The sequence below is a fragment of the Mesoplodon bidens genome, assembly GCF_964165515.1.
Source record: "Mesoplodon bidens genome assembly, chromosome: 19".
NCBI classification, from domain to species: Eukaryota; Metazoa; Chordata; class Mammalia; order Artiodactyla; family Ziphiidae; genus Mesoplodon; species Mesoplodon bidens.
In genome coordinates, this window is record NC_138179.1 from 10,257,926 (window position 1) to 10,283,145 (window position 25,220).

The following is a 25,220-nucleotide window of genomic DNA, read 5'->3' on the forward strand; positions in this document are numbered from 1 at the left end:
CTTATATTAAGATTTTCTCAGACTTACTTGGGTGTTAAGAGCAAACCCAAATGTGTATTTTTTGTTACGGAGCTCTGCTTTATAACTTTGTAATAAAGTTTCAATATAGATGCCTGTCTGATCGGGTGTGAGGATACCAGAGGTCTGACAGTTAAGACTGACATGAGTTGACAAACCACAGGCTAATCCCAGGCACACAGGCATGCTCTTGAGAGACTGCATTATTTTTGGAGATGCTTGGGCCATGTGGCCTTGGTCATGGAAGAGCCTAGAAGAGGATGGGACCTGGGTAGGAAAAAGGACCAATCCTAAGTCCAAATAGGAAAAAGCATCAAGTGAGTTCAGACATGGGACACTGATTTGGTAGAGGCAGACCTTAAGGATGTGGGTAGAAAGGAATCTGACGACAGCCAGGGTGCCTAGTTAACTCTTCAGGTGACCCTGGGAGATGGACAGTAGCTTGTAGATACAGCTGTGGTGGCTGGAGCGTGGCTCAGAGGTTGGCCCAGCCTCGAGGGCAGAGTGCCCTGTCTGTGCAGGTCTGTATGCCTGCCTGACCAGGTGCCCAGGGGAGGGGACCCCTGAGTAGGCAGACTTTGGGAGAGCTGGATTAGTGCGGATCTGCCCTGTGACTGAGAGAAGAAGAAATCTCTGCAAAAGGGCATAAAGGCTCGAGGCTGAGCCGCAGCACTTTGTTCTCATTGTTCTGGGCAGCTGACCTGTTCAGCACCCTGGATGACCTCCTGTCTGCTGCCAACCAGCAGCAAGTCAACAAAGGCTCAAAGGAGGGCAGGCCTCCAGCACTCTGCTGGGGAGGTCTCCATGATGTTGTTTACAGCCTGTGGAAATACATGGATACAAAATCACATCTAATCTCAGCAGCAAAGAAAAATTGTGTCAGAAAGACTGGAAGGAAATAAACACCTTGTACGGTGAACCGAAGACAACACACCCAGCGAGGCAGGGAGGGGCTGAGCTCATGACTGAGACACCCACCTCTGCTGTGCAGGCGCACCCCGAGTGAGAGACCAGCCAGGCAAAAGGGCAGCGTCTGTGTCCGTTGGCAAAATCCTGAGGGGAGAGCCCTGTTCTGCTGCTCTGTCCAGTTGCTTGGCCTGAGGAGGCTGGAGACGGGGATGAGAATTTATGTAGGTCAGTGCTCAGAGGAGCAGCTTTTGTCTCCACAGGGGACAGAATGAACAGTGTGTCGTCTTCTCAGCAGTGAAGCCAGACGGAATGGTGCCTGTTCAGAAACACCAAACGTCCTGGCCTAGAGTCAGGGCACCTCCCCCTCCCTCCCAACACATTTTCAGCAGCAGCTGGAAACCCCGGTCAATCAGGTTGGAGTTGGCCTCCCAGCAGAGTGTGGCCTCGGCGGAGCGCACTGGAGGAGGGCCGGGCAAGGCGGTGGCCCAGACTCAGACTCATGCTCGGGTACGCTCCAGAGACTGAGTCACATTAACCTCACTCACAGGGCCTGGACAAACGAGCCTCTGCCAATCTGTTGATAAGAAAAAACGGAATGGACCCTCAGAAGTCAGCAGAACCAGTTGGAAGTCAGTTCAAAACCAGGTGGTGACGTGACGAGCCTGCACTCAGACCAGAGTGGGCTGCACCGCACAGGTGCGAAGCTGTGGAGGTGGTCTGACAGGGTTCTGAGGTCAGGGGCCAGGCCCCAGTCTCCTGGGAAGGGTCTGGACATGCACACCAGTGCTGATCTTCCCAACTCCAGATCACTACGTGCCAGGCTCTGTGCTAAGTGCTTTACCTAAGGCCTCCTGAGGTCACTTACTCTTCACAGCAACCCTGTAATTTAGGTGCAGTTCCTGTCCCCATTCCTGGAGGGTTAGGGAGGTTAAGTTTCAGGGCTTGATTGAAACTCTGTCTGTCTACACCTGCACTGCCCAAGGTGGTAGTCACTAGCACTAGCCTCACGTTGACTACTTGGAACGAAAATGAAAAGTTCACTTCCTCAGCTTTGTTAGCACATTTCACATGCTCAGAGTATAGCTGGTTCATGTTGGCCAGTGGAGATTTACAGGGTGCGTCCAATGCCATAAAAAGTTCTATTGAACTGCACTCGTCCATGCTAAATTGTTTTCCTTTTATTCAAATAGATCAGCCTCAGGCGTGCAGGAGCCATTCTTTGTAAGCAGGCTGTGTAGATTGGTCCTCAGGTGGGTCTTTAAAGAGCAGTCTTGTTTCCAGATTTGGGGGAGGCAGATCCTCCTGGAGCCCTTTATCCCCCGAGGAGTAGCCCGAACAGCCTCCCTTTCCCTCCTACCTCATCAGGGTTCCCTCCCTTCACATCGGGGCCCACACGCTGTAAGAGGAGAGCACAAAGACATAAAACCCATTTTGTTTTCTTTCAAGTGAGACTTCATTCCTGGCGGCCAGGCTGAATACAAGTTTTGCCAAATATAAGCATTTCTGGGGACAGTCTTTCTTTTAAATACAACTTTAAAATGGGCCTGGAAGTAGAAGGGGCAGGTAAGGGAGAAAAGACTGCCGCCAGGACGGGCTCTGTGGACAGAGCTTCAACAGCCGGCCTTCCCGTCACTCCTTAATCACTAGAATTATAGGGGGTGTGGGGGGAAGGGCATACATAACTCCAAGATAGTTCCTGGCTTTTTTGTTTTTGTTTCTTTTAAAAGCTTCTTTTTAAAGAAGAAAAAAAAAGAGGTCAAAACCAGCACCCAGATCTGAAAGACCTATGTAAACTGGCAGGAGAAACTGGCTTCACAGGTGGTACCCACAGCAACTAACTCCAGTCTGGAAGAGACCATGCGTGGTTGGTGGGTTCTGGAAGACGCACAGCTTGGAGAAGAAAGCCCGTTCCCCCAGGTTCTGTCCCGTGCCTGCCTGCCCTGTCCAGGAGTAGTGCAGTGGGGAGAGCACAGCCAGAGGGCGAGGGCAGGCAGCAGTCCTAGCAGGGAGCTACCAGTCTCCGTTTCCGGATGCAGGCCCAGATCCACTCCGGGGAGACCTGCTGGGCCTCAGGGTTCTTGTCCCTGCTACCCAGCACGTGTGTGGCTGAGGCCACGTCAAATTCCTGCGCCAGGTCCCCATCGAATGCCACAAAGTAGCGTCGGAGACGGCTGAAGTCTGGCGTGGAGGGCGGCAGGTAGAGCCGCACCCCGGTGAAGATGTCCAGCAGCACCTGCAAATGCACTGTGGTCAGGGCAGGCCCGGAGCAGGGCTGGACTGTGCTGGGGCAGATGGCTCTCCGCCCAGGGAGCGGAGACCAGCGAGGAGGGAGGTTAGAACAAAAGCCTGAGACGGGGAGCCTAGCGGTCAGGACACGAGGGGAAAGAGTTTACCGGAGGAAAGGTAAAGGCATCAAAACCCCGATCCTCCAGCCACTCGATTACACAGGACCTACATGCCCTTCCATCCTTGCCTAGAGGAAGAGAAGGGAGAGGAGACGGGTCCCTACACTGGGGACTTGGAAAGCATGTGTCTCCCAGAACCATCCAGGGGCTGGTGGGCAGGGCCAGGGGCGCTCAGAGGCAGCGATGCTGCTCGATCGAGCGGTCCACTGTGTGTGCACTAGCTGGCCAAGGGGCCAGGAGCCCGGCTCGTGACTGCACGCGGATTCCAGGCTTCAGGCAGGGAAAAGACGGAAAGGTCATATAGGTGCTCTGGGGACTGGGTTCAGGGCCCAAGTTCCCAGACCTCTGTGCTGACTCCTGGGCTGGGGTAGCACAATCACCGTGTAGTGACCAGATGTCGAGTTCTTTATCTGCCCTTTGGGGCATCAGCTCCCCCAGGGCTGAACCGAGTCATTGGCCTCAGTAGGCGCGCAATAGCTGCTGTCAAACCAAAGACTAACAAGGGAGTACGAGAGGGAAAAAGACGGTCACCAAGCCAGTGCCCTCTCCCGCTCCTCGCTGGCTGGCCCTGTTCACAAACTCACACTGCTGCACTCCCACACCCAGACTGGGCTTTCTCCCCTTTAATGTCAATTGTGACTTGGGGCCGGCAGCCGGCTGGGTCCCTGCAGCCCCTTGGCTGGGCTGGCTGCTCTATCGCCTGCCTGCTGGCACAGCGCTCCTTCCTCTCTGCTCGCTGGCCGGCCGCCTCTGCAAGGCAACAAGAGGGCACAGGGTGGAGCCGCAGCACTGCCAGCCCAGCTCGCGGCCAGGAGCAGCTGCAGGAGGGCAGGGGGTTGGCAGTTAGTCCTGATAACACCTTCGCTCGTCTCTCAGAGTCCAAGTGCAGAGAGTTGGGCACACGAGGCCCTCCCACCCCCCAGAGGGCACTGCTCTTCTTACCCTCACTTTTGCTTGGCATGGGGTCTCATCAGGAGCCTTCCGCTTCTCTCCCACTTTCACAGGGGAAGGCTTTGTAGCCAGCTTGTTGCCTGCAGGAGAGAGCTCAGGATGAGAACTAAAAAGAGGGCAGGGGAGCGGATAATGGTCCCTGAAGTCAGGGGAGTACAGAGAAGGGCTGGGCCCTTCCTCTGCTGTGAGGGTGGGTGAGACAGGAGCTAAGGGCTGTACGCTGAGCCTTTAGCTCAGAGGTGGCTTATCCCCGGCTCCAAGGGGCTCTCCCGGGGTCCTGTTATTCAGATTTACAGAGCAGGAGGATGCCCAGCAGAACAGCTTCTGGCCCATGGGTGGACACACAGCCAAGAATGCAGCCAACATCAGCTGCAGTGGACAGAGAATCCATGACCTCAGGGCTGGAGTGTGAGACTGGGTCCTTGTCCTTGGTCTCTGCCCTCGTGTCCATTTTTCATCACCCCAGCCCCGACCCTTCTCCTTACCGCCTTTGCTGTTGGAGCTACTCAGCTTCCCTCCTGCCTTCTTGGCACTGGCGGAGGGCTGCTTGGGGGAGGTTCTCGGGGCCTCGTGAGACACAGCTGGCCCCGAGGTGCCCTCGTTCTCTCCGCTGCTGCCCCCTGTAGTGGAGCTCCCCTCATCTGCGGCCACTATGGCGAAAGCCGCCCGCTCCTTGGAGAGCTGGTACAGTTCCTGAGGAGGGGGGAGAATGTTGGTGTATCACTCCCTTCCCAGCCACTGGTCTCAGGCAGTCTGTGTGGTACGTTTTAGGCGACTGAGGAACAATGAGGGGAAAGAGACACATAACAGGGAAAAGTGGCTGGCTTCCTTGGTACTTTTCTAGCTCTGGCCCTGTTTCTGGAGTAATCAGCACAGATCACTGTTCTGTTCCCCAGTTCTTTTCCGCAACGTAGAGACTGCAGCCTGGGGCCAGGTCCCCCACAGGAAGCCGTGAGACAGGAGCTCCCCCTCACCAGGACCCAGGGCTGCCCACGGGGGCCCGGTGAGTGTAGGGCTCTCTTCCGGGAGATGTGGGTGGGGGCCCAGTGCTGCTGCTCCTGGCCCTGCCACGGCTTGGGCTCCCTTTCTGGTAACTGCCCTCCTTGCGCATCTCAGTGCAGCGGGGAAAGGAGAAGACAGAGGACGCGGGAGGCCAGGGGCCCTCGGTTCCAAGGCTGGGACAGTGGGGTACAGGACACACACGCAGCCCAGGAGATGGCACCTTGAGTTGGGGGAGGTCAGTGGCAGACTTCCAGTCCTTATCATCACGGATTCGGGTGCAGCGAGGGAAACGGATGGAGATCCCATCGGCTGTGTGAGCCTCAGATTTTGAGAATTCAGCCCCTGTGATCTCCCACACTGCAGCTTTCTGTCAGGAGTAAGTCAGGTCACTCCCTGGTTAAGTAGAAAACACCTCCCAACCAGCTAAAAGCAATACAGAACAAGTTAAAATCAAAAAAGCAGTGGCTAACAGGAAGGAGATGAATTCAAGTCCCACTGTTGCTGCTGATGCTGTGTGACCTTAGGGAAGTCTCGTTTCTTCTCTGGGCCTCAGTTTCTCTGTCAGTGCAGGACAGGGTTGGCCCAGGTCACTTCTAGAGCAGACCCCCTGTGCCTAGAGGATGGGCAGTCCCTTTCTCTACTGAGGATGCCTCCTCAGTGTTGACTGGTCATCCCTGTGCCTGTCACTTGGCTAAACGGTCCAGAGCCCCACCCTGGGTGCACTGTCAGTGAGGCCGAGGTGACGTCTCTGTGGCACTAGAGAATGTACAAGCTCAGTTTTTGGGCTGGAGGACCCCAGGCCCTGGGCTAATACCTTTGGGTCTGGAACGATGAAGTCAGGATAGTAGATCTTATTGATTTTCAGCCAGCTGGGTATCTTGCTGGGATCCTAGAGGAGAAAAGATGCAGTCCTGGGCTGTTGCCAAAATGAGACTTAAACCCCTTCTTGGTCACGGGCTTGCGAGAACAGGTGACTTATCACAAAAGGCTGACCCTCACCCCTTGGGATCCTCCCTGCCCAGAGAGGGTGTGGCCTGGAGGGCATGCAGGCCAGTTTCCACAAGGTAGGTACTCAGAGAACTTGAGGGCCTAATACTGCTCCTATGGCCAAGCAGCAGCTCTCTTTTCTGTGGAAACAGATAAACGATACCTGCAGCCCCCATAACACTGCCTGTGTCAGGAATGACTGCCAGTCTAGAGGCCAGGGCCCCCAGGTCCCCTCCTCACCTTGCTGATCTTCACCATGTCCAGTTCCTTCTGTAGGCGGGCGAGCGTCGCGTCGTCGTGGCCTCCTGCGCACTTGGTGACTGTGCACCACTTCTGGCTGCTCGGGTCATAGCAGCCCATGAGGAAGATGGACATCATGCCACCTGGGGGGAGGAGGGGCTAAATAAACCGGGGGGGGGCATCTCTGCCACCCGCTCGTGCCCTGTGAGGGGCAGCCTGCTGGAGGAAAGGGCCCAGGCCTTGGCATCAGATGCCAGAGATCACCTCCTGGATCTACCCCTCACTAGCTGTGTAAGTTTAACCTTTTTGAGTCTCAGTTTGCTCTTCAGTGAATTAGGGATAATCACACCTGACGCTGGGCTCTGGTGGAGTAAGAGGAATTGAAGAGAGCCTGGCACACAGAAAGACGCCTACCAGTACTAGCTCCTCAGACCCAGCTTCCTCTCTATAGTCAGGAAATGGGGATTTTCCCTGAGGAGAAAGCTGCCAGTCCCTGAAGAAACAGTTGGTGGTGAGCTTCTCTGCACCAGGCTAGCACAGGGTACTCTTGCCTGATCTCTCCCTTACCAGGTCCGCAGCTCTCAATGTCCCTGCCTGACGTAGCATGGGTGAGGTTGGGGCCCCTAATCCCAGAGCTCTGGACGTCGTGACTGGCCACGCTAGCAGACCAAGCCAGGAAAAAGGCCTGCCTATTCCTTGAGTGGTACCTTTCAAAGAAGTACCATCCCAGGGGCCAGAGGCCACCCTGACCTTTGCTCCCTTGCCCATAGAAGGCCCCAAGCACCACCAGGTCAGCTGTGTCAGCCATGGCCCCCTCGTTCAAATAGTCCTTCTTCACTTTCAGCCAATGACGCTTTCCAGGCTCATATGTACCCTGAGGGGAAGCAAGAGAGAGACCACAAACTAGAATGGACACTCTGTATGAGGGTGGGCTTTCTACCTCTTCACACGACACACTGCATCTGTCACAGTGCCCAGCCCACTCTGCTCCAGGCACTACGGGAGACACATACAAACCCGTCCTCTAGGACCCAGAACTCTGGAAAGACGCCCCCCCCACCGCACTCACCCCCAAACACCTCAGACCACCACCGCCACCTCCTGGCCAGGGCTGGAAAGGCTCAGGGGAGGGCTTCGCAGGAGAAAGCGAAGGAGGTGACCGTCTTACCTTCACGTCCTTCAGCACCAGCCCTTCCAAGCCCTCTTGGAGCACCCGGTTGATCATGTCAGCCAAGTCGGAAGCTTTCTGAGGGATGACAGGAGAGACGCTGAGGTTGGTACGAGAACGGAGAAGGGCTCCGGGAGTGAGGAAGAGGGGAGTTTCTTTTCACACACTAGCAAAGCGCCTGCTGGACACACCCCGGCTGGAATAGAAGGGACAAAACCGCTAGCAGAGCAGCGGCCAACCGGAGAGCGGCTTCGGCTCAGAGGCACTGGGAGCCCGCCTGGGAAGGGCGCTTCGTGCCCTGCCCTCCCAGGCGGAGACTGCTGGACGAACACAGGCAGACCTCGTCTTCCTGTGCTTGGCTTTGTTGCGCTCTGCAGATACTGTGTTTTTTACAAACTGAAGGTTGTGGCAACCCTGTGTTGTCAGATGATGGTGAGCATTTTTTAGTTTTTGTTTTTTTTTTTTTTTTTGCGGTACGCGGGCCTCTCACTGTTGTGGCCTCTCCCGTTGCGGAGCACAGGCTCCGGACGCGCAGGCCCAGCGGCCATGGCTCACGGGCCCAGCCGCTCCGCGGCATGTGGGATCCTCCGAGACCGGGGCACGAACCTGTGTCCCCTGCATCGGCAGGCGGACTCTCAACCACTGCGCCACCAGGGAAGCCCCATTTTTTAGTATTTTTAATTAAGGTATGCACATTGTTTTTTTAGACATAATGCTATTACACACTTAAGAGACTATAGTATTAACATAACTTTTCTATGCACTGGGAAACCAAAAAATTCATGACTTATTTTATTGTGATATTGCTTTATTGTCTAGAACCAAACCCACAATATCTCCAAGGTCTGCCTGTATACACATCAGCTTCCCTCATAAGAAAATAATTAAGACTCATTCTCCCAGTCACATCTGACCCAAGGGGCTCTCTGCCCTGCTTTCAAACCACTAGGACACTGCCTAGGGTGGGATTCACTCACTGCGACTTGCTTCATTTCTGAGAACATGATCCGGTTGGGAATTTCAACCATGTTATCGTGAAGAAACTTCCGCCGTTCACAAAGAGGCCTGAGGGGGACAGGAGAACCGAGGTCAGGCCAGGATCCTCCCACCCCCTTGAGGAGTTCCGAGGAGGGAGGGGGCACAACCATGAACTTCGGCTTCAGGGTTTGCCATGGCTTAGGGCCCTCATGTCTAACAGTTCTGCCTGCCCAGGGTGACAAGGGCTCCACTGGGACCAAAGACAGACAGTTACAAGCCATGGCACAGAGCCGCTTCATTGGTGTAGTTCCTGTCTCTACCTCATCAGCCCAAACAGACTGTATAAATCCTGGTCCCATTTGAAAAATAACCCCGACTCTCATTTTCTGCACCCGGCTTCACCCCAGGCCCCAGGTGGGCTGGTGCTTGGAGCAGGCTGACAGGCCTCAGGACCTGAAGCCCAAACCCCAACTCCTACCCCCGCAGTTCTTTCTCCCTTCTGTCTCCTTCCCCTTCCACACTCAAGGCTGGTGTGGAGGGTGGGGGCTGGGATGCCTCTCTAAGGGAGGAAGAGGCCAAAACGGTTTCTCAGGCTCAAGAACTGGATGCAGCTAAGTCAAGACTGCTAGTTATCCCTAAGAAGGCCCCAGCCACAGAACACCGACAATCACAAGCTTCCTGTTGTCGGCCTCTTCCGAAAACAAAACCTCTGAGCTGAAAACTATCTGCCTCATGTACCCGTAGGTGCTGTTGAAGATAAACTGAAACCCTACTGTGCTCATAGTCTGTATCTCGTCAACAATCCATTTTGCTGCGGGTGGCTGAGTTTCCTCTGTGACTTAAGCATTCAGAGCCGAGACCTAGTCAACACATCGGCTCTTCGTAACACTGAATGGGGAGCTGTGTGGCAACTGTGCTGGCTCTCAGCTCCCTCCCGCTGCAGCTCCTGGGCACAGAGGCACCAGCTCCAGCCACTTCTCCTCCCTCCTATCCAATCTGAAGCCCTCACCTCCCCACCCAGGAATCAAAAATAGATTCCTCACCTATCCATCAAGCTGACATCATTGAAGTAGATACAATCAAAAACAAACAGGCAGACATTAGCATCCTGGAAGGCAGCTTTCTGTAAGGGAAAATGAGGTCGTAGGTACATAAGGGACAAGAGTAAGAGGGCATGAAAAATGGGGAGTACCAGTCCACTTCCAGAGACCCTCTGAAGCATCTGATACAAAAGGCCTATTTGTGCTGTGAAGTCCCTGGGCCATAAGGGCACTTGACAGATGGTCCCGAGTAGAGACTGACCCAATTGTAAGGTAGTTGCCACTACGAGCTCTTGTTTTATGCAAAACACAAAAACACATTTAAACTCAGGGCTAAATTCAGAACCAGTTCAGAGATGAAGATAAGCTTGACCCTAAGTAAGTGATACATTCCTCTCCATTCAGACTGACAGCGCACACACGTGCACACACTCACTCTTGCACATCTGGTCCTGAGCCAGTACCTTGTGCACTCCCAGAGTCCCAAAGGGCAGTGGTTTGCCTTTCTTGTTGTCGATCAGGAGCACCTCAGAGTCCAAGATCATGCTGTGGCCCCCAGGGAAAGCCTGGGGGATGTAGTCCTTAAAGTGGGCCACCTGGAGGCAGAAGGGTCACTCAGGGGAGGGAGTCAGGCCCCAGAAGGAACACAGAACACCAACACGTGTAAGCCAAGCTAATGTGCAGAACAGACCTAGGCCTCGGCAGCCACCTAGACAAGAAGAATCAGCTATGTTTCGGGACCTCTGCCCAGACCCAGGAAGAGGTCAGCCCATGTTGGGGTCATTTTCTATTGGCTGCAGAGGAGAATTTGCAGGAAAAAGGAAGAAACTGAGAGTGAAAATGAACGGGAGGAGGGGGGGCAGACAAACACGGAATGGAGGGAGGGAAGGTGGGCAGGCAGAGATTTGTGCAGGAGAACAGACCAGTTGGAAAAAAGATGGAAGGAAGAAATGAATCCCCTTAGGAGGAGCAAGGAAACGTGAGGAGCTTCTTCTCTGAGTGGGAGCTCTGAACCCATAGCCATCTTCAGAATGAGGAAGAAAAGGGTGTTTGGAATTGGATTTTTTTCCTGTGAAAGGCAGAGCCTTAGTGTTTACAGTCCTACAGGAAGAGGTCCCACTGTAACCCATGGTGGCCCCTGCCGAGTAAGGCCACGAAGGCAGTCCAGAGAGCATTACTGTGGTCCCATCCTCCCCTGGGCAGGGCACTTAGGCCATCACTGCCTCAGAAGCTTGGAGGGGGTACAGGAAAGGCCTGCACATCCATCCCACTCCGCTTCCATCCGGGACCCAGCCCTTCAGGAACCAAAGCAAAGGGGAGAGAGGGATGAATGGAACTTTGGTAAGGGAGAGCAGGGAAACGGCCCCCGGTCTGGAAAGCTGTGCTCAAATGCCTTCCTAAGGAGCAGGAGGTGTCCCCAGAACCAGCTCACAGTTTGACTGTGAGCCCTCCCTACGGAGCAAGTGAGCCCACACCAATGCTCACGGGGAGGTCGTGCTCAGCTCTCCAGAACACTCAAACCTAACGGTCTGATTGCCCAGTGCTCTAGCAGGCAGGGGAGGCTGAGGTAAGGATGCGAGCCCCATACCACGTCCCCTCTCCCGGGGCTCTGAGAAGTGGAGTCTGAGCCAAGATAGAAGGGGGAACAAGAACAAGAACAAGAGGTCTACCTACCCTCCAGCTACTGGAGCCAGATGTTCCGCTGCTTTCCCCTGGACACCCCCAAAAGCTCCCAGAGGCCCCGGGAGCTAAGAAGGGCTGAGGGGCGAGGTTCTCAATGCCCTCTGATTGAGGGCAGGATTCTGGGCTCCCAGAAATCCTTGTGGGATTGTGTTTACATCTGAATGTAAGCTTCTGGAGGGGCAGAACTTCCACCTTTATTTTTTTTTTTTAATGCTGGATGCCCACTACCTAAACAGCAACCAGAATATACTAAACACTTGATAAATATTTGCTGAGCAAATTAATGAATGACAGCCCATTGGCCCTTTGTACCTGAGCCATGACTTAGCTAGGGGGGAGCACACAGGACCCGGAAACGCAGAAGACAAGCACTGCACGTGGCTCACCAGCTGAGCTCGCTATCGCGGCATCACAGCTGGCATCACTGCCCCCAGGCTCCGTGCTGACTGACCCCTGTCTGCGCTCTTTGGCTGTCCCTACTGAGCAGCCCCTCATTACTGGAAGACTCCAAAACTGAATACATGAGTTCATTCTTTCATTCAACAAATACAAAGTAGACCCTATTTTACACCAGAGCTGGAATGGCTATGGAACACTGGCTTTGAGATTCTTAGAGGCAGGAAGTGAAAGAGTCCCAGCGGAAAGGAAGGGACCTGTACCTTGTGCGGCAAGACTGGCTTGAGACTGCGGCTGAAGTAGCTGAAGTGGTCCCCGTTCTTATGCACCTGGACTCGCTCCCCATCATACTTGATCTCAGAGAACATGCCATTCGGACACTTCTTCATCGCGTACTCGATGGACTTGCAGGCCTCGGCCTTGAGGTAGGGAAAGAAAAGCCTGGAGACTTACAGGTGCTCTTCCAAGAGGGGCTGCTCAGCAAGGACAGCCCGGAGCCCAGGTCCCAGGGGCCAACAGCCAGAGCATAACCCCAGGGCAGGCTGCGGAAGAGGTGATGGGAATGGGAAAGGCTGGGCAGTGTCGTATTCCAACAATAAAAGCGCCACCGAAATTGACACAGGAGCTTGCATTTTGAGGAATATATGAATGCAATTCATTGTAGAGCAAATACAATTCCACTGAAAGAGCATTTGATTTTTTTCTCAGTGATAATTTAGGGTCTTGCAGGGCCTCTGGCTTATTACTGAACACACAGTTATCTCAGCACAGGGGGTACGCAGAGGTAAGATTAAAGCGTGCAGGTGACAGTGAGGCTGGCAGGATGGCAGTGATCAGGAATCCCTAGGACAGGACAGGACACAGGAGTGCTTATTCACATAACTGTGCTGTCCTGACTCAAACAGCAATGACTATCATCTTGGAGGTATTTCTACGTGTCAGATCATACACAAAATTTCATTTCATCCTCAATGCTGTATCTTATGCCATAAATATTGTTGCTTTCGCTTTAGGAATGAGAAAGCTGAAGTTCACAGAGGTTAAATGCCCATTTTCGGTTACATAGCTAGTAAAGGGCAGAAATGAGATGTGAATCTAGGCCCAACTCCAAAGCCTGGGCGGTTAACCAGTAAGCTGTATAACCCATGCCACTCTTCAAATGACAGGCTGTAGAAGAGACTCCAGATAGAATTCTTATAAAAGTCAGAAAGGCCACTAATGGAGGGGGCCGGTCCCTCAAGTTGAGATTTCACTATTTTGGTGCTGGCTGTCCCACAGAATACTTCCCTGTCCCAAACACAGAACCCTAGACCAAGACTTCAGTAAAACACACAAGACCGTTTCATACAAAGCAGCGCACCCCACTGAAACAATGCAAAGGCTCTCACAGCAGGCATGGCAGCAGATGTGGACAGTCCTGTTGCACAAGAAAACCCACGCCGGAAAGGAAATCTCATTTCTCATGAAATGAGCAGAGGCCCAAGAAGAGCTGGTCTTCATTCCTTAAGCTTCCTCTCTTTCCAGAAAAAAAGGAGACCCAAGTCACCCTGTCCTAGGAAGCCTGGCTCTGTCACCAACTCTCAGAGCTACTCTGGGGCAGGTGACAGAAACAGGAGTTACTTCATACATCCACCTGACTTCAGGAAAGATGACAGGTGAACCGCTCTAGGTAGACGCTTCAGACTTCATTCCCATAAGAAAACTAAGGACCAAGAGAGGCTAAGGAACTCACCTAAGATTCTATACAGCTTGCTGATGGCCGAGCCGGGCCTAGATCTCGGGCCTTTCCACCAGGTCACTCCGTCTCCCCCTCTGCCTTTACTCCTCCATGAGAAACCACCTCTGCATCTCTACTCTTCCTTCCCCAAACTCCTCCAGCCAACATGCACAGGCCGTCAACATCGTACCCTATCAGATCTCACGGGGAAGGATAGCAACTGTGGATAGGAGTAGAAAGCAGGGCCAGAGCAGCGTCCTTACCAGCATGGGCTGCACCGGGGTCATCAGTGAGGCCTGGACACTCAGAGCTCGTTTCCGGCCTGGCTCCTTCTTCACCTCCTGCTCGTTGCGGAGGACCCGCTCCACCACATCGTGCAGGTTGCGCGAGGCTTTGAAGGCTTCGTAGGCATTGGGGTCTAGGGCATCTAACCTGCCAAGGCCAACAGGAGCAAGGAAACAAAAACCACTGCCTTTGACCTTAAGGCTTTGGATAGCAGTCTGTCCTCAGAGAGAGGAGGGCTCCCAATATATGGGGAAGGGGCTATGTTCTATTGCCTAAAGACTTTCACAGGAGAAAAAGCTCTTGGGAAACTCAGCTCTTTTGAGATACTGTGCTACATGGATGCTGCTCCAGCAAAGAGGGGGCTGGAATGGGCAAGCAACTCATACCATACTTATTGAACATATTCCATATGTTTGATTGTAATAACCCTGTGAAAAGGTACTGTTATCTCCATTTAATGTATGAGAAAATGGAGGCTGAGCTAGGTCAAGTGATGGGTCCCGCAGGAAGGGAGAAGGGAGAATCAGGATTCAAAACCAAATCCGGGCTCCGAAGTCCTGACACCGGCGACAACAAAGAAAGTGGGCAGCTTCAACCATCAGAGCACCCGGTACTTACACGTGTTTCGCACCTGAGTTCATCTTCAGATCATGTTTGATCAACCTGATGATGCACTGAAGGTCATTGGCTGTACACCTAGAGGGAGGAGGCACATTCAACTTGGTCTCTGAAAAGCTCTGCACTCCCAAACCTTCCTTCCCTAGGGATTCCTTCCCCCCAGGCCCATCCCCACCTGGAGGCGATGCCCTGCAGGGCCTGCTGCTGCTCGTCCTCCTTGGTGAGCCTGGAGAGCCGCAGGAGGAATTCATCGACCTCCTGGATGGTAAGAAGGCTCTTGGCAGCTGGGGGGAAAGACTTGCTCTGCTCAAAGAAGACTCTGATTGTCTCTGACACGTCACCCTGTCTCCAAAAACCAAAATGCCACTGAAGCAACCCCAGAGTGGCCAAGTGTAACCCCTGAGTCCCCAGGACTAAAGGGTGAATCAGAGAGTTCAATCACCGCTCCCATCCCCAACTCACACATATTGACCTCACTTCTTAAGAATCTGTCCCACCCACAGCTCATGGAAAAGGTACCACCATCCTCCACAGGATCTGGCCACCTGCCTTAGCTGAGAAGTGATGCAAGAACTAATCCAGGGCCAAGCCAATTTGAGGCCTGTTAGAATCTGAACTAAGAGACAGATATGGTCATCAGATAATGGGGATGTTTGGATAGAAACTTTCCACTGTGCCAAGGCTGGAGTCATGAACAAACCAAAACTGAATGGTAAGCCCAAGTTATAGGGGAAAAAAAGCCAGAAAAAGCCAGGGTCTAGAATAAGACCCCTGGAGAGATAGTGGGAAGTCTCAGATCCAGCCCCTCGAGGTCTAGGCCTCTCGGGTGCAGCAGTGATATAAGTTCAGTCCTCAGAACCTTGTGAAACTAACACCTGTAGCCTCCCATTCAGCTCCTCTCATAATGAAAGCTTGCTCAAGTGTGTTTCAGATTCCTAAAACAGTATGTGCTCTGCCAGAAAAAAGAGGGTACAGGTGCTTGGCTAGGCAGAACCCCACCTGGAATCCACCTACCCTCCCCTTCCTCTGACCTGCTCTAGGTCTCGTGCCATATCATCTGAGTTGCAGTTAAAAATGCGGCTGAAAAGCTTCACAATCTGCTTATCATTCAAGTTGTAAACACTCTTAATAACACCCGGCAGCAGCAGCTTCACTGTTAGGTACACGTCACCGTGGAAACCATCTGGAGGAGACAGAAGAAAGAAACCCTTCTTGAGAAATGGAGATAAACAAATAAATACATAACCTCAAGGAACCAAAAGAGATGTCTACATTGCTGCCCTTGCCGTGACGGGACCACAGGGTAGGGTGTGCATTTCACTACGGCAGCAAAGGCCGTGGCGTTGGGTGGCTGGTGGTGTGCCTCCCTTCTAGCCCCTGGATGAACTCCCGCATGGCAGAGCCATGACTTTCACTGTAGTGTCCCCAGTGATGAGCACGTTACAGATGCTCAATGATCATTTGTTAGATGAATGAAAGAAACACAGTTGGAAGATTCTATTCCCAAGCTGTGCAAGTGGTTCACAAAAACCTAATCAAACATGCAGGATAGTGAATTTTCCTCTTGTTCAAATGGGATAGGTTCTTCTGGCCTCCCGGGGGCCAGAGTAAGGGAGGAAGAAAGATGTCAACATGTTTTGAGCAGCACTGGCTACACACTTCGTGGGGCCCAGTACAAAATGAAAATGTGGGCTCTTTGTTCAAAAGTGTTAGGAATTTCAAGATGGCAATAGCAGAGCATTAAACCAAGCGTGAGGCCCCGTGCAACTGTACTGTTCACATGTCCATGAAGCGGCCATGACTCTGAGCTCTTTAGAGGAGAAGCCCATCCAGGATGCTCGAGGCCCCACCTCCTGCTGAGCCTTTCTGAAGGAAGTCCTGGATGATCTGGGTCTTCGTGTTGTAGCTAGGATTTTCAGCCACCATGGCACACAACTTCCGAAACTCGCGTAGCAGACAATCCTTGTGCTTAGGGTCACATTTGCTTGAGGACAGACTTGTCTTAGGGGTAGGGCTTGAGTGGGCTTCCCCAGAGTTGTTGGGCTTCGCTGTTGGGAAGAGAAAAAGAGAGACAGCATAGATGATTCATCTTGCCTTGCTGAGAAGGAAGAAAGGGAAACTAATAGACACTCTGCCGGTGCTCTATAAGTATGCAGCTTCACTTAACCCCCCAAAACGAGCCCTTTGGGAGTAGATATTATACCCATTTTAAGGGTAAGAAAACAGAGGTCAAGTGATCTCCCCAGATCTCACAGCTGTTAATAGTAAAGAAACGACGGCCTCACACTGAGGCAGAAGACCCGCTGACGTGCATCCCTTTATATGACTGCTTCACAGAAGAATAAGGGCCGTTTTCATGCCAAGAGTGGTCAGGACGATCTCAGAGCACTTGCAAAGCTGAACCCAGAAAAGTTGGGATCAGGAAGGGGGAAGAAATCAGGGAACTCGTTAGTCAATCTGAAACCACTGCTACCGCAGATTGTCGGAACTGGAAGAAGCCTTAAAAATTATCTAGTTCAATCTCTTCTTATTGATGAGGAGACCAAGGCCAGAGGAGAGAAGACGTTCCCAGCTCCTTGCCACTCCCACCCACCCCCACACTGCTTTCTTTTCTTCCTTACTGTAAAAACAAAAAAGAGGCAACAAGTAGGTCTTTCCTCCAGACACCCCAAATAACTGTACAACTCTTTCGAGTTGATCCTCTTTTACCTCCTTGTGACCATTTACAAAGTAAATTTCATTCTGCAAGCTTGCAGCAAAGCCATTAGCAAGCTGTCTGCTGATATGTGTCTTCTTGCCTGGGCTCTGTAAATTATAAATCTATCCTCATCTCTAACCCGGAGTCTAAAGAGGATTTTAGGGGACAAGATCTCCAAAATGTCACTGTTCAGCAGCTTGTAAGAACTAGAACACCCCGTTTCTCCCAAATTTGCTCCCTAGAACCAGGGCCCTTCCAGAAACACACTGCCCTTACTGTCACCTGGACTCTTCCATATTTCTATCTTTGGCCTACGGCTAGACAAAAACCAAGCAAACCTTGGAGTTTTAAAATAATAAAAAATCCCAGAGAGTCGGACACTGTTTTTGCAACTTTATCTCCTTTATTCCTTGTGAGACACTGTGGGATCAACAAGGCAGGTGCTGCCATTCCCACTTCACAGATGATGCCACAGAGGCTCAGACCAGGACCCAGGTCTTCTGACCTCAAGTCCGGGCTTCTTTCACTCACTAGAGAAGCAACCTCCTCAAACAACTTCTGAGCCCCTGTGTTATGACTTTATTTTCTTTAGCTGAGGCGGTCACAAGAATGTCTCCATATAAAAGAAGTAACAGGTTGTAGGGTAAAAGACCACAGGTGCTGGAGTTAAACAGACTTCAGTGTAAATACTAACTCCATAATGATGCGGAGCATTGGCTTTCTCATTGATAAAATGGGCCTAATACAAGTACTTCCCAAAGTTTAACGAAGAACAAATGAAACCATGCATGTAAAAGCCCCCAGCCCAACGCTATCTGCTACACAAGGCCATGCAGGACATCTCCCTTCTTCTCTACTTTCATCTCCAGTTTGGGCAAGTTTAGGCATGCAATTTCTCAAGATTCTTCCATTATCAAAAAACAAGGAAGTAAAGGGCAGGTTATGTCTGATCCAGGTAAACTACTTCGAGGGGAAAAAGTCTTGACAAAACAAACATCTTTTTGCTGCAACAGAGATTAAAATATACAAAGAAATGCTATACAAGTGGGGCAATGAGAATTAGCCATTACCTCTCTGCTCAGATGGAAGCAAATTACAGTTGACCCTTCACCAACACAGGTTTGAACTGCCTGGGTCCACTTACACACAGATTTTTTTCAATAGCAAATAAGTACTATACAATCTGCAGTTGATTGAATCCATGGATGCAAACTGAGGGTATGGGAGAACAATGGATATGGAGAAACATGGGATAAATTTTCAACTGTGCAGAGGGTTTGGAGCCTCTAATGCCCATGTGTTCAAGGGTCACCGTATTAAGGAGGCTAGATAGCACAGAATGTTCACTCTTAACCAGAGTCCCAAATAGGATACCAAATTAAAAGGAGGACTGTAACAGCTCAGGTAACCCTGACCTATCTTACCTGAAAAGCCAGAAAATTTCCGGGGATTGGTATTGGTGACAAATGAGGCACCTTTCACTGGAGATGTCACCTGGCCAGTGGCTGTCAACTTAGCCTGGACAACAGCTTTCTTCTTTGGTGTGTTTGCTGCCTTGGAAGACAGATCTGTAGGACCCCAAAAGAAGGGAAAATATCCTTCAGTGAAAGATCCCTGAGAAAGCTTCTAAAGAATCTATCAACTGCTCTTACAGCCTGGCTAGGTAAGTTACTACCATGGAATTAACCCAGTGCTGACTACTGGCTGGCCGGTCTTCTTGAGTGGAGGTAGTGAGTAATAGGTTATTAGGGAGAGGGTGTCCTGGGGACAAAAGACTCAGTTACTCTTTATTTTCATTAGTAACTTAAATTTTCATCAACACTCTCCACCCCTTATCCCACATATAATAATCTCCAGATTATTTGGAGGAAATCAGAAATCATGTCTCAACAGATAAAATGTGGCAACCTCAGCTTATGGAATTAGCCCCAGTTTATAGATAACCAAGAAAGCAAAATGAAGATGGATAAACAGAGCATGTTGATTTGGTCTAAGGAGGAGAAAACCTCCAGCTGCTGAGTTATTTGAGCTATCTGACAGTCTACTTCTACCTCATGTTCTTCTTCCTCTGAATGAGATGGGTCAAGAAATAACAAAGGCTGAGGCCAATGGCTAAGGCCAGGCAGGGCAGGAGGGGAGCTTGAGGAAAAAGTGTACGAGTAGTTTTCTCTCCCAGAAATCTCTTTGCCTCTCAAAGAACAAAGATAGATGCCCATTTTAGAGTACTCCTACAGTGACCAGAACTAAACGTAATTGAAGATATGAATATTACTTTATAGATGAAGACACTGAAGGTCAGAAAGTACAAACTGGATTTGTAAGTATAAGATTTCTAAAATATGCATACATGTGAATATGCACGTATGTGCACATGTATATGTATCTGTGTATGTATATATGTTTTTGCGTACATACGAACATGTATTTTCTAGTTCTGTCTGCTGAAAGGGCTTAAAAGCAAGGACACCTCATGGCACCCAGGACATGGAACATCTAGATTCTGGTCTCTTATGCCATTTCCCCACTAACAGGAATAAGGACTCCAGAGAAATGGCTGATTCCAGGGATAAGATAGGATACATACAAGGTAAGCCTAAGAGCAAGCATACTGTTATGCCAGAGAATAAGGAAGTACTTTAAAACATTTTTAAAAATGTGATTTGGGCATTGAGGACAGAAACTAGCTCAGAGGGGCTCCCAACTGGCCAAATATGGGACAATTTAGCACCAAATTAATACAGTACAATTATAAGCCACCAGGAAAAAGTAGTAATCTGTGAGTTCATACAGATAATAAATTGATGGATAAAAGGGTGTAGTGGTAGGTACTCTATTCTTCAAAAATGTCAATGTCATAAAAGAAAAAGAAAGACCATGGCAATGTTCCAGATTAAAGGAGGCCAGAAATGACAACTAAATGAAACACCCGATCTTAGATTAGGATTCCATACTGAAGGGAGAGAACAGCTGTAAATTATCTGATCAACTGACAAAACTAGAATACAGATGGTGGATTAAAGTATTGTATCATGATAAATTTACTGGTTGATAGGTGTATTATGGTCAAGATATCCTTATTCTTAAGATATACACATTGAAGTATTTAAAGGCAAAGAGCCATAATGTATGCTCAAATGGTTCAGGAAAAAAAAACTGTGTGTGTGGAAGGAGAGTAAGAGAGAGTGCGCGAGCGCGCACGCGTGAACACAAATGATAAAGCAAAGAGAGCAAAATGTTAACGATGGGTAAATCTGAGGGAATTCCCCAGCGGTCCAGTGGTTAGGATTCTGCGCTCTCATTGCTGAGGACCCGGGTTCAATCTGTGGTTGGGGAACTAAGATCCCACAAGCCACGTGGTGTGGCAAAAAAAAAAAAAAAAAAAAAAGTGAATATGAGCATCCTTTGTATTACTTTTATTCTTGCAACTCTTCTGTGAGTCTGAAGTTATTTCTGAACCAAAACTTAAAACAAAGACAGAAAGACAAACAGGAAGAAAGAAACTGGGCCCTACTCTCATCCCTTTTCTTCTCAGCACCAGTAAGTTGACAAAGCAGTATTCTCCATCCCACCTGCAATGTGCTGGCTTATCTGTTCTTTCTCATTATCTTCCAGCTCTTCCCAGCCTTCCAGCTCTGTGAGGTCCTCAATTTTTTTTGTGGTGGCCCGGGCCCGCTCCAGTTTCTCAAACATGCATTTAATGTGGTACCACTCTTTCATATCGCCCCCTGACTCTGAAAAGGGATTGGGCACCACCTTGCCGATTCGGCACACGCCCTTTACAATCTTTTCCTTGCATTTTTTGCAGCCAGCTGTGCCCCGCTTGGCATAGTCCACACAGAACCGTTGCTCTGCCATCTCACAGGGGCCACTGCAGAGTCCCACATGCGACCCTGGCAAGAAAACTAGGCAGGTGGCACGTGGTCTTAGATTGCTTTCCTGGAATGACACAACAGGCTTTCTTCTCTGGAGGAGGTGGTGTCCACGAACAACTGTTTCTGACCACCGGCTGAACTGTCTTACGTCAGGCCAGTGATGTTGTTCTCGGAATAGGCACAGTTCTTTCTGGCTGAGCGCGCGGAGAGTTGGTGGTAAGAGGGTCTTAAAAGCCAAAGTCATACAGCTGCATGAAAGGGTGAGAAGCAGAAAAGTGAGTTATAAACGAGGAGGTAGGCTTCTAATTTCCTCAAAGGCAGACATCCTAACACAATCCATGCTGGCCAATCAAACACTTCCCAAAGTAGGAAAGTTTTTTTTTTTTTTCCGGCTGTGCAGCACAGCACATGGGATCTTAGTTCCCCCATCCAGGATCGGACCTGCGCCCCCTGAAGTGGAAGCTCAGAGTCTTAACCACTGGACCACCAGGGAAGACCAGGTATGAAAGATTTATTGCCTACAGGATGCAGAGTTCCAATACAGGAAAATTCAGTTTGCAAAAGGATGTTCAATTACCTAATGTATACATGTGTTTCTAGTAAATCACAATCAAGAGATTCCAAATAACATAAAACCTTCTCTCAGGCCACCAGCAGCCCCTAATCCTTAAAATGGATGGTGAGCCTTAAGAATAATAAGATCCTAGGGGCTTCCCTGGCGGCGCAGTGGTTGGGAGTGCGCCTGCCGATGCAGGGGACACGGGTTCGTGCCCCGGTCCGGGAGGATCCCACATGCCGCGGAGCGGCTGGGCCCGTGAGCCATGGCCGCTGAGCCTGCGCGTCCGGAGCCTGTGCTCCGCAACGGGAGAGGCCACAACAGTGAGAGGCCCGCGTACCGCAAAAAAAAAAAAAAAAAAAAAAAAAAAAAAAGATCCTAAAGTTTCTTTTTAATCATCAAGAAAAATTACACTGGGAGTTCCCTGGTGGTCTAGTGGTTAGGACTCTGCGCTTTCACTGCAGTGCCCAAGGTTCAAACCCTGGTTGAGGAACTGAGATCCCAAAAGTTGTGTGGTGCAGCAAACCAAACCAAACCAAACCAAACCCACTACATTATGTTCATAAAGTTTTTAATGTGAAATATAATATATATGCCGTCTTCAGAAAATAATTAAGCCACTATATAGATGTGCGATTTAATCAGAAGCCCTATTTTGAGAGGCAATTAAATGGAGCCTAAAACCAGACTGCCTGGTTTCAAATCCTACCTAGCTCATTGGCTGTATGACCTTGGTAGGTTACTTAACCTCTCAGTTCCTCAATTTCCTTAACTGTAAAATGTGGATATTAATAGTACCTAACTCAAAGAGTTGTCACTCTAAGAATAAAGCCCTCAAAATCAATGAAGCAGTTATCCTTTAAGCTGAAGCTTCCTATGTGAAACTAGCCTCGTTATAATTCAGCAGCTTGAATTGGGAAATGCTGAAGTAGCTGGAACAGCAAGAATCAAAGGAACTGATCAATCAACCCGAATGGAAACAGGTATCATATCCACATGGCATCCCCCACCTTCTTCTTTTTTTTTTTTTTTGCGATACGCGGGCCTCTCACTGTTGTGGCCTCTCCCGTTGCGGAGCACAGGCTCCGGACGCGCAGGCTCAGCAGCCATGGCTCACGGGCCCAGCCGCTCCGCGGTATGTGGGATCCTCCCGGACCGGGGCACGAACCCGTGTCCCCTGCATCGGCAGGCGGACGCTCAACCACTACGCCACAGGGGAAGCCCCCCCACCTTCTCACACCCATATTTTCTGAAGTATCCTCGTAGTTCCAACTTTAAACAGACTGGATGTTATTTTCAGCCTGCACCCACCTTTGTAGTGAAATTGTTATCGGGTGATAATGGAAGGCAGGCTTTACTTACTGTAGTGCAACATGATGCAGAGGACAGCAGGTAACCGGGAATCAGAGACGGGAGCACAAGTGTGACCATACAGTTCAAGGACTATGTTATCTTTGAGAATTTCCTTTAACTCCCCTGAGTCTGTTTTCTTACTTTTAAGACAGAGAAAATAATACCTACCTCACGGGATGGCTGGGAAAATTAAAATAAGTCCATGGGGGGGAGGCTCTGAACTCCCTGAAAATGTATACAAAAAGGTGCACATTCAGCATTGTACATTTTGCGGGGGAGAGACGGTCATGATTTTCAGGAAACTCACAAAGGTCTCTATAACCCCGAGAAGTTGAGGAACCACAGGGGTGAGGTACGGGAAAGCACGCTAGGCCCGTAAGAGGCGCTCAGAACAAGGATCACCACCTTCCTTGGAGGGCGAGTAACGAAGCCCTCCCACTCCCGTCCCCCCCCCCCACCGGAACCACAGGAGCCGACAAGAGAGGACCTCGCAGCGCCCGACCCTCCGCAGGGCCCAGGAGGCGCTGGGCCACGAGGCACAAAGCCGCGTGAGGAACCCCGCCTGGCTCACAGCCCCCAGAGCCGCCGCTCAGCATTTCATCAAAGGGAGCCGAAAAGAAAACCACTGAGGCCTGAACGCAGCCGGGCCGGGAAGTGAAAGCCCAGCGACCGTTTTTCCCGGAGGGCCTCCCCGCGACGCTTTCGGGAGTGGGCACGGGCTACTACTGCCCGGGGCGGATAGCGGGGACACCGGGAGGGGGCGGGGAAGCGAGTCCCTCGATTCGGGCAGGAGGGGCCTCCAGGACACAGCCCGGGGCTGGGCTGAAGGGGAGGCGGCGGGAAGAGAAAGGCTCCCGAAGCCCATCGACTTCAGCGCGGCGGGTGGGCAGATCCGGCCAGAGCAGCCCCGCGGAAGCCGGGGGCACCCTGCCTCGGCGCAGGCCGGTGGGGCTCCCCGGGGGCCGCCACGTCACGGAGGGTGTGCCCTGGGGCTCCGCGGGCGGGCGGAGGAGGAGGTCAGGAGGCTGGCTCCCAGCCTCCCCAGTCTCGGAACCCGGGCTGCCTCTCTCCCCCCTGCTCGGCCCGGCCGCGCCGTCCCTCACCTGCGTTCCCGGCTCCGGCTCCACCTCAGGCCTAGGGCCAGGCACCCACAGGCCGCGCGCAGCCACCAAGGTTGTAACGCCTGTCTCTTTAAATCCGGGTCCTTGCGCTGGCCGCAGCGCGCAGGCGCAGGCGCAGAGGTTCAGGCCCCAGCGGCGCCTGAAGTCCCCGCCCCGCGCCTGCCACGTGGGCGGTGGTCAGGTTCCCCGGGAGAAGCCTAGGACTCTGTATTGGGGCGTGGCGGAGGTGTTTATCCATCAGGAGAAAGCCCAGATGCTGGGATGAGGCGGCGCCTGAAGGAACGCCGGGGACACGCTGATTTGCTCTTTGTTTTTTAAATTTATTATTTTTGGCCGTGTTGGGTTGTTGCTGCACGTGGGCGTTCTCTAGTTGCGGTGAGTGCGGGCTACTCTTAGTTGCCATGCTCGGGCTTCTCATTGAGGTGGCCTCTCGTTGCGGAGCATGGGTTCTAGGCGCGTGGGCTTCAGTAGTTGTGGCACAAGGGCTCAGGTGTGGCTCACAGGCTCTAGAGCGCAGGTTCAGTAGTTGTGGTGCACAGGCTTAGTTGCTCCCCGGCATGTGGGATCTTCCCGGACGAGAGCTTGAACCCGTGTCCCCTGCATTGGCAGGTGGATTCTTAACCACTGCGCCACCAGGGAAGTGCCCCCGTCATTTGCTCTTAACTTTAGAGATTATCTAGTCATTAAAGGTACTGGTTGAGAAACTATATTGTGATGAGCTTGGGGAAGGCAAAGGTCGCGTTATTCAATCTACTTGTCTGTATTTCCATTGTCTTGTGTCCCGCAAAGTGCCTAGCACATAGTAAGTATTCAATAAATGTTATTTAATTGGAAAGGGGCACTAGATAAATATATAAAGGAGTAATGGGTACAGAAAACCCTTGATTGTGTATTGTTTAAAGTATATTTCTTTTAAACCTCAGGTCAACTTTTTGAGAGATTAGGATGGCTGTTTTTACACCTGGCGATCCAGTGGTTAGGACTGGGCGCTTTCAGTGGTGGGGCCGGTTCAGTCCCTGATGGGGGAATTAAGATCCCCCAAGCTTGGGGCCCGGCCAAAAAAAACAACCAACCAACCAACCAACCAACCAACCAAAGTACAAAAGAATTGCAGGCTCAGAGGAGGTGAGAGAACTTGTTCAGGGTGGAAGAAAGGTAAACAGCTGGGCATTGTTAGAGGAGCAAAGGTCACACCCTGGAGGGAATTCTTTGCTATGTGAAAA

At 51.2% G+C, this 25,220-nt stretch overlaps 1 protein-coding gene across 4 annotated transcripts; it reads right to left on the minus strand.

Moving 5' to 3' along the window:
- Positions 1–223: 223 nt before the first annotated feature.
- LIG3 (DNA ligase 3) lies at positions 224–24,077 on the minus strand. 4 transcript variants are annotated; one of them, XM_081218450.1, is made up of 21 exons: positions 23,980–24,077; positions 23,045–23,101; positions 20,665–21,215; positions 18,520–18,663; positions 16,248–16,445; positions 15,429–15,580; positions 14,573–14,739; positions 14,398–14,475; positions 13,758–13,926; positions 12,041–12,196; positions 10,163–10,294; positions 9,702–9,781; positions 8,658–8,745; positions 7,681–7,758; positions 7,263–7,386; positions 6,513–6,655; positions 6,100–6,174; positions 5,506–5,652; positions 4,769–4,976; positions 4,275–4,363; positions 224–3,160 (listed from the first exon to the last, which is right to left on the minus strand). In XM_081218450.1, exons 3-21 carry the CDS (start codon positions 21,209–21,211, stop codon positions 2,927–2,929), a joined length of 3,009 nt encoding a protein of 1,002 aa, XP_081074576.1. In that variant the 5' UTR covers positions 21,212–21,215; positions 23,045–23,101; positions 23,980–24,077; the 3' UTR covers positions 224–2,926. The 4 variants fall into 4 exon arrangements, with proteins under 4 accessions (XP_081074576.1, XP_081074575.1, XP_081074577.1 ...); XM_081218449.1 differs by lacking the exon at positions 23,980–24,077 and having other exon boundaries at positions 23,045–23,300; XM_081218451.1 differs by lacking the exons at positions 224–3,160; positions 23,980–24,077 and adding an exon at positions 3,180–4,082 and having other exon boundaries at positions 23,045–23,244.
- Between the last annotated feature and the right edge of the window lie 1,143 nt (positions 24,078–25,220).